Source organism: Myxocyprinus asiaticus, chromosome 25 (genome assembly GCF_019703515.2).
Source record: "Myxocyprinus asiaticus isolate MX2 ecotype Aquarium Trade chromosome 25, UBuf_Myxa_2, whole genome shotgun sequence".
Lineage (NCBI taxonomy): Eukaryota > Metazoa > Chordata > Actinopteri > Cypriniformes > Catostomidae > Myxocyprinus > Myxocyprinus asiaticus.
In genome coordinates, this window is record NC_059368.1 from 25,044,998 (window position 1) to 25,057,851 (window position 12,854).

General features: G+C 39.7%; 1 protein-coding gene across 3 annotated transcripts in view; it reads left to right on the forward strand.

Annotated features, from left to right (window-relative positions):
* The window catches only part of LOC127416228 (mast/stem cell growth factor receptor kita-like), a 44,602-nt gene that overhangs the window by 28,241 nt on the left and 3,507 nt on the right, over positions 1–12,854 (forward strand). For all 3 annotated transcript variants that reach the window (XM_051655461.1, XM_051655462.1, XM_051655463.1), the window contains exons 10-20: positions 5,210–5,316; positions 5,914–6,040; positions 7,241–7,345; positions 7,631–7,741; positions 7,829–7,967; positions 8,102–8,181; positions 8,316–8,446; positions 8,995–9,117; positions 10,961–11,072; positions 11,202–11,301; positions 11,523–11,628. In XM_051655461.1, coding sequence (XP_051511421.1) covers positions 5,210–5,316; positions 5,914–6,040; positions 7,241–7,345; positions 7,631–7,741; positions 7,829–7,967; positions 8,102–8,181; positions 8,316–8,446; positions 8,995–9,117; positions 10,961–11,072; positions 11,202–11,301; positions 11,523–11,628 — 1,241 coding nt within the window. The remainder of the gene's footprint in view (positions 1–5,209; positions 5,317–5,913; positions 6,041–7,240; positions 7,346–7,630; positions 7,742–7,828; positions 7,968–8,101; positions 8,182–8,315; positions 8,447–8,994; positions 9,118–10,960; positions 11,073–11,201; positions 11,302–11,522; positions 11,629–12,854) is intronic.

Sequence of the window (12,854 nt, forward strand, 5' to 3'; positions counted from 1 at the left end):
CATAATTTACACTGGCGAATGAGCATTGAATGTTTTCAACTTGAGTTTTGCCTCTACCTCCAAGACCAAGGGTCTTGGGGCATGCATAATATAACTCATATAAACCATATAAACGTGTCCATTTCTCTCCTGTTTGGCCTTCAGTCAGTATTGAGTTGAGTTTGCCGTTGTACGCGCCTCGAACGTCTGACAACCAGAATATGGTTCAGTTTTCCCCGCAGTTTGCTGGGGCGTGAACATTGTAAAAAACATTTTTTAAAATGTTTCCCAAATTCAGCCTCTGTCTCCATGACCAATGGTCTCAAGACAAGCATAATAGAATTAGATGTTCATCAAGCACAAGTGTACACAAAACACACATTGAACATAAGCACCACACGTTGTCCCCCCATAAGAATGCTGGGACCGTTGTGGCGACCCTGTTTGCTCTCAATTCCCCTCCATGTTCGCACATTCTTCCCCATTCTATGCTAGGGAAGATGGTTTATCTGGCATCCTCTGCTTTAAATACATTCAGATTGACTGCTTTTTATAACTGCCTGATCGAATTCGGCCTCTGTCTCCATGACCAAGGGTTTTGGGACATGCATAACAGAATTCGATGTTCATCAAGCACAAGTGTACACAAAACATACAGTGAACATATATGGAATGCTGGGGCTGTTGTGGCAAACCAGATTTCTGAAATAAACATTCCCTCCTATGTTCATACACTTTTCCCGGGTCAAATACCAGGGAAAAGGTTTATTCTGTCAGCATCCCTGCTGTAGATACATGCAGGGCGATCATCATTTATGCCTAAATACAATAAAGGCAAAAACATTATCAAATTCCCTTCAACCAGCCACAATATTAGAGGAGCGAAGGCTTCCCTCCACTGTGCCGCTGGTTTGGGGGCAGTCACCAAAAGTAAGCCAAACGTGCCATCTAGTGGTTACAGGTCATGCTGCAGGCCATGCATTAATCCCTCTGTCTGCCCGTCTGTTGGCTTGGCAGCAGCTGAAGGGCATTTTGATCTGGGTACTTCGAATGATAAAGCGGACGTTTCTGTTCGGGAAGCCCCATTTTTGATTTGTGAAATTCATTCTCTTTTAGAAAAAGGGGCAATAGAGGATTGTTCCCCTTCTCAGAGAGAAGAGCTTTTACAGCGATTATTTTCTGGTCCCAAGATGGTGGCTTGCGTCCCATTCTGGATTTGAGATGTTTGAATTCCAAACTAATGAAATGTCAATTTGGAATGCTGACAGAAGCAAATAATGTCACAAAAGCTTTTTGTTTTGTGACAATAGATTTGAAGGACGCTTATTTCCATATTCAGACTGCGCCAAAGCACAGGTGCTTTCTCAGATTCGCTTTCGGGGGAAAAGCGTATCAATTTTGCGTTCTTCCGTTCGGACTTGCACTGGCACCACGCACTTTCTAAAAATGCATGGATGCGGCTTTGACACCCTTGAGGCAACAGGACACTCTTTTCTAGGTTTACACAAAGCCCTAGATTGCTCAAATGGCTGAGAATAACATCTCAATGTTGGGCAGCCAAAGTCTCTGAGTGGGCTAGCAACAACCAATCATCGAGATCATTCAAAACTCGGATGCCCTGAAGCTTCAAGGGCATCTAGGTGTGGAGCTAGATTCGCAGGCGATGCAGGTGTGTCGGCCTCCAGTTCACATTTTGTCATTCCGCCGGTGTCTAATGATGTTCAGAGTGGATTGCGTTCTCTCTGTGAGAACATTTCACAGGCTTTTGGGGCTCATGATCGTGGCTTCTGCTGTCATTCCCCTGGGGATGTTGCATGCAAGATCTTTTCAGTGCTGGATGAACTCCACAAAGGGACTTCAACAACTGACGCATGTGTTCCGTCTCTTCAAAGTGATGCGTGGGTGCTACCAAACTCTTTCACCATGGAAACGGACCCACCTTCTGATGTTGGGTGTTCCCTTAGGACAGGTGTGTTGCCGCATTGCTGGGCATCGATGCATTGGTGCATCAGTAGCTGACAATACGTCTTTACGTGTTTCCACCGATCAGTCTGCTGCACACAGTTCTGCAGATAGTTCGGGAGGATCGGGTTCAGCTTTTGTTAGTGGTGCCATTTTGGCCATCTCAAGTATGGTTTTTGACTCTGGTCTCTCTCCTGGAGAAAGTGCCTTAGGAGATTCCAGTCAGAACAGACATGTTTTCTCAGGCTTGGGGCAGAATTTGGCACCCCTGGCCAGACTTGTGGAAGTTATGGGTATGGCCCCTCAATGGGGCACACTTTTGAATGATGGGTTATCCCCCGCTGTGGATGATACTATCCCGAATGCTAGAACTCCATCAACTAGGAAGCTTTATACGTTCAAGTGGCGTATTTTTGCTTCTTGATGTACAGTGCGAGGTGACGATCCAGTTCACTGCCCTGTCGGTACAGTGCTGGATTTTTTTGCAAGAGCATTTTGGGGCCAGGGTTGCCCTGGCAACGCTTAAAGTCTAGGTTGACACTATAGTGGCTGAGCATGCGCTTTTCAATGGAGTCTCTGTCAGTAGACATTCTCTTGTCTCTCGTTTCATGCGGGGGGTACGCAGGCTTAGACCTTGTCATCCCGTCCGCGTTCTTTTACGGGATTTATCTGTTGTTTTAGAGGTGCTCTTGGGTGCTCCATTTGAGCCCTTGGCAACAGTCATTGATACGTTTCTGACTCTTAAAACGGCCATGCTGGTGGCATTGTCATCATTTAAAAGGGTTGGTGATTTGCATGCCCTGTCGATTAATCCCTTATGTATGGATTTTGTGCCAGGGTGTTCAAGGGTGGTGTCAGGACCTTGCTTGGGCTATTTGCCCAAGGTCATTTCTACATAATTTCGCTCGCAGATTATTCATTTTCAGGCTTTCTATCCTCCCCCTTTTGAGTCAGAGAACACTGTGACACTCAGGGTGTGTCACAATGCGATTACGCAGCATCTCGTTCCCACTCAGGGAACCAGGGTTACACTTCACGTAACCAAGACGATTTGTCTGGCAATAACAACATTTTGCTTTTCTTTCTTTGTTTTTTTTTTTTTTGTTGTTGTTTTTTTTTTTTTTGCTGTATTTATACATACAGGTTTTATGACCTCATATTAATTGAGAAGTATGTAATATTGTACTTTTAAAATTTAATTTGCCACACTGCGGGACCATTTCAAAAGAACAAGTGACAGTAAAAAGGTGATTAAAATGGTGGAAGAACCTCAAATTAAATCTCAGATGCAAATATTTCTGTTATTTGTGTTCTTAAGGTATGTGTGTGTGTGTGTGTGTGTGTGTGTGTGTGTGTGTGTGTGTGTGTTGTGGGAGGGCTTGATGGTATGTTTTGGATGCAGTGGGATGATAGATGGATGGACAGAGGGGAAGGATGGAGGGAGGGAGTAGAGGAGGACTGTAAAAGCCAGTGGCAGGTTTACAGGGGATTACTTTCTGCAGAGTCTGCATTCTTTGATTTGAAATGGAGAGAAAGCTTCTTATAGCTTAAGAGCTTACTACACCACTCAGAACAGCACAGAAAAGCAATAACGCAACTGAACACACAAACACACCTTAACAATCCTAAAACACATTAGCTACAGTTTCAAAATGTAAAAAAAAGTGAGTTGCAAAAGATTTCAAAAGAAACCAATCATTTATTAGTGAGGATTAATCACACCTCGCTAAATACAAGTAATTATGACATAACCACACTTATTTATTATAAGTGGTGGTTCTTTAATTAAAAACCTTGTGGAATCGCTTGACGAGTGAAGTTTTTTGTCCTACTGAAACAAGAATTTTGGGTGGGACATATCAATGGACTTGCCCCCTTTTTTTAAAAAGCCAATAGGATTTAGTTACATCACAGCCATGAATCATGATTTGCTACTTGCTAGTCAGTTGCAGGTTGAGGGCCATTTACATTCTAGAGAGCATTTGATTGGACAACAATCTGTGTAATGCAGGCTATTTTTGGTCCATTGTCCAGAAAGAGAAAGACTCCTTCTCACTCGCCTGAGTGTTAATCATGCACACCTGCAGCTCATCATCACCCTGTTTGAACTTGCACTTAAACCTCACTCACACAGAGCCTGGCCTTGTTGTATGTTCCTAGGACTCACCTTTCACTCTGCTTCAGAGGTGTGTAACTTAACAGTAAATTTTTTTTTTTTTTTTATTTATTTATTTTTTTAATTATCACACATTAAACATTTGCATATATACAGTGAAATTAATTTTTTCTTTTTTTTCACATATCCCAGCTAAGCTGGGGTCAGAGTTCAGGGTCAGCCAGGATACAGTGCCCCTGGAGCAGATAGGGTCAAGGGCCTTGCTCAAGGGCCCAACAGTGGCATCTTGGCGGTGCTGGGGCTTGAACCCCTGACCTTCTGATCAGTAACCCAGAGCCTTAACCCTGAGTGCGAGAAGTGTTTTTGAGAACCCTGAGTTTGCTGTATACTTACTTCCCTGTGTGTAACTTACCTGTATCAATGATCTGCTCTGGATGTGCAAGATAACTGACTTGAAAACCCTGAATGTGTATTATGCCTTGAAATTCTGACCTGCTCCTCAGTTTATGGATGTTGAGAGTCTGAAACCCAGTTGAAGTTTGTTTCCTGTTTTTGCAAGGATTGGATTAGAAATACGGATCTGTGGATCCTAGTGGCGATCAGTTGATCACCTTTTGCCTATGTTTTCTGGTTTTACGAATGGCTATGTTAATAAGACTGTTTACTTGCCTGAAAACTCGCCTCATGCTACTTACCTGTTTCCTCTGTGTTCTGTTCAATAAACTCTGAACCTGGGTTCATCTCCAGTTCCTGTGTTGGTGTGTCATTACACATTTAGGAGTACACTGGCATATAGATGGCCTCAAAGCAAACACACATGGACTAAAACCCACAAAACTTGAATTTCTAATGATGAGTTATTGTATTGTTTTGCAGCCATTCCAGCAGGGTAACCACTTTTTATTATTATTATTATTATTTTTTATTATGCAATAATCATTTTATATGTCCATTGTCACTCTGAGACTTGAACTCATGTTCAAGTCCCAAGGCTAGCATCAGATTTACTATGGTTTTTTGTGGTAATGTAATTGATCCTCAGAGATGAGCCATGTGTATTGATTACCCCACAATGGCTGTAAAAGATTACCTGTCTTGTATTGTTGTGTCTGTCTCTCTGATGGTAGTGCTGTGCTATTTTGCTCTTTACAGAGAGTACTGTTCCTCATGAGCTCTTCACACCGCTACTCATCGGTTTTGTTGCTGCGGCAGTTATCCTTGTTCTGATCCTTATTGTGCTCTCCTACAAGTACATGCAGGTAAAGTGTCATTCATTTCATATCTTGTCTCCCAACACAGGATGTGTATATTAACTCAACAAGGCATTTAATTAGTGAGTCAAACCACAATCTAACTAGCATGTGTTTTACTCAGCCTACAATACCAAAAAAATATAGTAGCCTATATTGTTCTTCTTACACACCTTGTTTTTTTTTAGTTTCTTGATATCAAGTGTGATACTGCAGAAAGTTTACCTGTCACACCTGGCAACCCTCCCACACTTCAGGGGAAACTCTGAGACAACACACTCAAGGAAATTATTTACTTAGCAAGTCATTGGACCTGATATTGCACCGTGCAGCACCGTTGCTCAGAAAAAAAAAGATCAGCCATATATACAAACACACACACACATCACTGGCAGTTTGCAAACACAGACATTCTCCATGCAATCTTTCCTCATGCCTAAAAATGAAATATAAAACTACTATGCAAATTTACGCTATATTTACATCCATTTCCTTGTGATCTGTTTAAGATGTGTGAAGTATAAAAACTGTGACATTTATGAGTAGACTTTGTTTACATTTGTATCTCACAACCAGTTCTTTCTTCTTTCTTTTTTTCTCCTGCAGAAACCCAAATACCAGATACAGTGGAAAGTCATAGAGGGCATTCATGGAAATAGTTATGTGTACATTGATCCCACCCAGCTTCCATATGACCACCAATGGGAGTTTCCCAGAGATAAGCTGCGATTTGGTGAGTGACGGCCCTGAATCTTTTTCCTTTTATCTGCTTGGAATTTTCATTTTTGGGTGAAATAACCCTTTAAAGGTGCACTCAGTATTTATTTATTTATGTACAGTATGTCTTCACCTAGGGGCACGGATGCAGCATTATTCACATGTAAAAAAAAAAAAAACATTCTGTTACCGATGCCATTGTAGAAATTCACTATTCACAGTCAGCCATGATAATTTAACGCATGAGTGAAAGTGTCCAATAACAGTGCGGTTTCTGAGATTAAAAGTGCTGTAAGCGAATTTATCCATACTGGAAATTCCACCAGATTAGCCGTTAAATTAACCACACCCCCTCTTTTTAAAACTCAGCTCTCCAAAGACACGCGCACATAGACAGACACACCTGGAGACCGTTGTTATAGCAGATGGAGGGGGGAGCGTCCCCCTGAGCGGTTCGCTGACCAATTCAGAGGGTTTCACAGGAGCAGGACACTGTACTTGCACTTATACAAGCATATATGTGCTGCATTGTGGAAGCACACAGTGATTGACAAGCAGAAACAAAGAATCTGACCATGGTCATCCTTTTCCCTGCTATTTACTGAGTCTAGGGCTGTTTCAGAGACAGGTTTGCTATTTCATGGCACCTATTTCAGTGATATCTGACAGGTAAAAGGGCCATTTTCCTGCATGTCATTCAATAAAAAAATCACTAACAGCACCTTTATAGAGTCGAGTAGAGTTCGTCTGGTCATGTGATCCTAACATGAGGAGTCTTCATCTTATGTGTGAGATCATGAAATTATACTTGTTTATACTACTTTAGCAGTAAATCCTTTTTGATGAGAAAAAAATTACAGTGCACCTTTAAGGTAACAAACAGCATAAAGCCATTCTTCTTCTACATGTTTTTTTTTTTTTTTTTTTGCCTGTTTCATGGTTTATGACACTGCAATTGCTGGTGCCTTTGCCCTTGTGACATAGTATCATATCTTCCACATTAAGAAATAACTGTATCCGTCAACAAACAGGATCTAACAGGATCTGGCATATCCCGCTTCTCCCCAAGCCACACCCCCATGATTCAAAAACAAGATTTGTATGTTCCCACTGAATGCTGATTTTGGATCAGCTTTCATGCCAATGTAAACAGTTGTATGATGAAAAAGTGGAATTTGGATTGTCTATTTTATGAAACATTTTAATTGCTCCCCAGGAAAAACTCTTGGATCTGGAGCATTTGGGAAGGTGGTGGAGGCCACTGCTTATGGAATGTCCAAGGCAGACACAGTGATGACTGTAGCTGTGAAGATGCTGAAACGTGAGTGAAAAGAAACTGAGAGTGTTCTCATAATTTTATGATATGAGTAGCACAATAACACTTAATCAGTATGTTTATTTCAACAAATATGGCAAATCATAGTGACACACCAGAAAGTACACAAACCTGTTGAAAGAAAAAAAGATGTTAAGCATTTCCAGTAACATTTTCATTTAGATTTTTTAATAGGAAGGTTTATATTAGAAATTTAATTTAGTGTAAATTACAAAATTACAATACATATATATATATATATATTTTATTTTTCTGTTTTTTACCCCACAGCAAGTGCTCATGCCACTGAGAAAGAGGCTCTGATGTCAGAGTTGAAGGTGCTTAGTTATCTTGGCAACCATATTAACATTGTCAACCTGCTAGGTGCCTGCACTGTTGGAGGTGAGAGACAATGCTAAACATTTGCGTTTTTGTTGTTCAGTTTTTTAATTATTATTATTTTGACAAATTTTCTGGTCTGTTTCACAGGTCCAACACTAGTTATAACAGAGTACTGCTGTTTCGGTGACCTGTTGAACTTCCTGCGCAGAAGGAGAGAATCCTTCTACTACTCTACACTGGGAGAAGACCCTTACTATAGAAATGTCATGCTACAGCCAGAAGCAAGGTAATTCGATGATCAACGCAACAGGAAGATATTTACCCTCTGTGCAACTGCCTATTTGCTGTCTTCAAAACAAGTTTAATTGAGTGTTAAAGTGCTGATTGGGTTTACTTAAGAGAGTTTATATTTGCTCACAGCAAGAGCAGGAATGGGTACATGACCATGAGGCCCTCGGTAATGGGAATTCTGTCTTCAGAAAAAAGATCCCTTAATAAAGGTAGGATGAATGATACTTTTTTTTTTTTTTTTTTGGTTTTGTCTTTTTCTGTGGTTGTGTTTTGTCTATTTTGTTTTGTTTTTTGTTTTGTCTGGGATTTGTGACATTTGTGACAATATTCTCTTTCCCTTTAGGTGATTCATACAGTGATTCAGATGCTGTCAGTGAGATTCTGCAGGAAGATGGTTTGACTCTGGACACTGAGGATCTTCTCAGCTTCTCCTACCAAGTCGCCAAAGGAATGGATTTCCTGGCATCCAAAAATGTAGGTCTCATCTCTTCTCGTTTCTTTGCGTTCTGTCTCTGTGATAGATACTGAGTTTTATATTTCGAGTGTTTGCGGTAATGCCATACAGATCATCTCACTCTTCCTGTACTATGCCACAGGCTCACATTCCATTACCACTGTCCAGTCAAGGGTCAGGTTACACAAAGTCATGAAAGCACCCATGTTGTCAAGCACATGCATGCACTCATTCACTAAGAATCACACAAAGAAATATCCCATTTCTCAGCCTGGTCAGCAGGTCCAGTGTTCAGTATAATGGAAGGACACTAAATTAGTCAACCAGTTGAGCTGACATGAGTTTTCTAGCTGTATTTCAGCACATCAATGCTAAAGCCTGGAATCAGGTATTTTCAGCACCTCTTTGCTAATGAGGTTTTGAGTATTGGCACAGTCATTGGAAATACTCTATTGACAGTTCTGGCTTATGAAAAATTGAGATAAGGTACTGCTTTGTTCTAAAATATATTTGGGTATGTGTGGACTTTTTTTCTCTGTATATATGTTTATTGTATGTGTTTGTGCAGTGTATTCACAGAGACCTGGCAGCCAGAAACATTCTCCTCACCCAAGGCCAAGTGGCCAAGATCTGTGACTTTGGACTGGCTCGGGACATCACTACTGACTCAAACTATGTTGTCAAGGGCAATGTGAGTATTAAATGTCATTACAGCATTCAAAGGCTTTTGAAAAATACATAAATAATAACGAATTTTACAAGCGAACAATTATTTTACGAGGATGACTGATTTATGTGATAGTGTTTTCGTTAGCCGGTGAAAAACGTCATACTGTCTGACAAATTCAAAAATTGTTGGACACAATGTCCAGTGAAAATATTAACACAAAGCATCAGCAACCCCTTTAGCTGATGCCACAAGTGTATTGTGTGACACCATCCCAATGATGAAAGCGCTTCGCTGCCACAGAGGTTTACAATTTCCAGACAGCTTGCGAAGTCCTAATCCGTGAATACAGTGGGTTGAGTCCCGCACAATGTCAAATGCAGCCTTCATTATTCCCATCTCACATGCCCACTATGAGAAGCTTCTCACTTTAGAATTGCATTAAAACAGCCTTGGATTGCTGTCTTCTGGAGAAGGAAACCAGGTTTATGTGCAAAACGCATCTGTGCTGTGTAAAATCTGAAGAAAATAGTCATAAAAGTAAAGAGAAAGAAATTAGCCAAGGTCCTAAATTATTTGAAATAACCTAAAGATTTTTGTTATTTTAATATTTCTTTGTGAACAAAAAGATATGTGGCAAATTGCATTTAAGTTTTTTGCTTTGCCCTCTGTTTTTATTTTGAACGTTGTTTTTAATTAGATGCTAATTCCATGACTACAGTCTTTTTTAAATATAAAAGCAGCTACAGTATAATGAACAAACTTTTATTGTTCATTTGACTTGTGTCATTATTTATCGCATATAATGAACAGTCCATCACGTTAAGTGCAAAATAAACAAATTATATGACTGTATATTATCCAATTTGTCCAGTAAACGTTATAATTCGTGGACACGTTAGCCGGCACCAAAATTTCTTAGTGGAAACTCTGGTGATGATGCACCTTAAACAATGTGGCTTATAAACAATATAGGATGATTTGTCACGAAACCTGTCAAGAAAATTTCCTGGTGTTATTTAACTAATCAAATCAATACAAAAATAATATTTTGCAAAAGGAAAATGAAGACTACATTTAGGACCATTAAGATTTTTTTAATTGTGACTATTTTCAGGACACTTAAGCACATTTTACCCCCAATTTCCTTTACCGTAATGCATCCAGACATTTTACTTGTTCTATTCCTATTGTTTTCAATGATGATTCTCAATACCATAACATTGTACATCAGGCTTCGTGAGGATCACCCTTTAACATTTATCTATATCTACATATTTGTAGATTATCCCACTCATTGTGTTAAACCTGCTTCTTCAGTGTATGAAAAAGAGAGCTGCTGGAGCAATGCAAAACTACAACATTCAGTTTGAAATAAGAGCTATTTATCCATGTTCAGACATGTATTAGATGTGACTTGTCTGAATGCCATTAACAGATGCAAAATGCTGGGAATAGGGTCAATTCTGCAATCAAGAAAGTTGATTCATTTTCCAGAATTTGCATGAAGCAGAAACCTAATGTTGCAAATGCTGGCTTATGCTACAAATGCTTCATTTGCATCATGGTGTAAAACTAGCCCAAAGCATTGAACGGTAATTACGAACTTGCTTTACAGTGTTGATAGTCTGATTGTTCTTGTATATTTATTCTGTAAATGTATAAACTGCTTAGTCGTTCAGGTTTTACATGAAGTTATACCCTCACTGTGGTTTCCAAATGCAGCTTTTGATTATAAATTAAAGGATGTAGCATAGATACACGATTTGAATCTACAAAGAAATTTGTGCTGTACTCTGTGCTATTGTGCTTTGTCAGTCTGTGTTGTTAAGAAAGGAATACTTCTAATGAGACTTTTTCTGTGCAGGCTCGTCTCCCGGTAAAGTGGATGTCCCCCGAGAGCATCTTTGAGTGTGTGTACACCTTCGAGAGTGACGTCTGGTCTTATGGCATCCTGTTGTGGGAGATCTTCTCTCTCGGTTTGTTTAAATAATCTCATGATTTACTGTATGTTAGACCTGCTATGTCTCTTCGATATACCTTTTGTTCATTTTCAAAATCCGCTTGGACCAGTTTAATAATTGAATGCTGCTGTTGTGCCTCAACAGGAAGTAGTCCCTACCCAGGCATGCCTGTGGACTCTAAATTCTATAAGATGATCAAGGAGGGATACCGGATGGAGTCACCAGAATTTGCCCCAAGTGAAATGTAAGTCTGTACTTATGCTTCTGCATGCCTGTAATTGTAGCTTGTATTGAAGGTAAAAGACAGTTATCAGTTGACAGTTGAAATACCTTTCAACAGAAGAAAAAAGACAAGATAAAGACAGCTGAATAGGATCATGGGATCCTTTATCCATTGTTATGGTGTATGTGTGGGTGGAACATGCACACACTTTTCCCACTTAAACCAGGGCTGCTGTGTTCCAGGTACGAGATCATGCACTCATGCTGGGATGCCGACCCCTTTAAGAGACCCTCGTTTAGGAAGATAGTGGAAAAGATCGAACAGCAAATCTCAGACAGCACCAAACATGTATGTATGTCTTATTCTCTTCCCCCTCTCCCTTTTGGCTTTACACTGTGTCCTAACCACACGTGACTGTGATAAGATTGCAGCATCAAGCAATTTGTCTGTCCACATTTAACGGGAAACTACTGCGTGTTGCGGCACAATCACACCCAATCAGTAATGTTTAATTGATGTTTAAAGGAATATTCTGGGTTTAATACAAGTTAAGCTCAATCGACAGCGTTTATGGAATAATGTTGATTGCCACATAGTCATTTCAACTCGTCACTTGTTTATGTAAAATCGTTAAAAATTATGGTTACAGTCAGGCACTTATAATGTACAGTAAGTGAATGGGAGTAGACCATAAACATTCAATTACATACAGTTTCAAAAGTATAGCCACACAACATAAACATTATGTGTTAACTTGATTTTAGTGTGATAAAATGGCATACTAACCTTATTTGTGTAAAGTTGTATTCACTATTACAACCTTGTTGTCATGATGACATAACTTTAATAACCTTAACCCTCTAATCTTTCAAATGCCACGACGTTGGTCAATCACTGATTTTATCACACTAAAATTATGTATTACACATAATGTTTACATCTTCTGGTATTGCTTTGAAACTGTATGTATTTTAATGTATATGGGCTGGCCCCATTCATTGTAAGTCCATTACTGTAGCCTCAGTTTTAGCTTGTTTTTTAAATAAATGATAACCTAATCAAAATGATTTTTTGTGGTTACTAAGATTTAGCCAATAAAGTTGTCGATTGAGCTTGAAGCTGTAGTGTGTCATTTCTGTGCCACAAAATGTAATGTCAAAAATAAACATTGTTTTCAAGTAGCATTCTAAATACACTCTTAATCTGCTATTGGTCAAACTAACAGACAATCCCTCCCCAAACTCATGCCATTGGTTCAGTCAATGTTCTTGTGTCGAACTGAGCGGGTCGCTCAAAACAAACAGGAATGTTGAAAGTTCCATAGCGCTGCAGTGTTTACAGTTTTTGGGGAAATCAACCTTTGAATGGTTTATTTATAATTGCTCCTGCATATTAGGTTAGGATTTACAAATTTAGACCAGTCAGATTTCAGAGTGGGCTACCCAGCACAATGCCACAGAAATAGAAACCAAGCGACAATGTCATGTCACTCGTTGTGGCTGATTAGGACAAAAGCTAAAATTTACATGGAAAAGATACCTTTTATTGCTTGTCGCTTTATCACATTGCATATG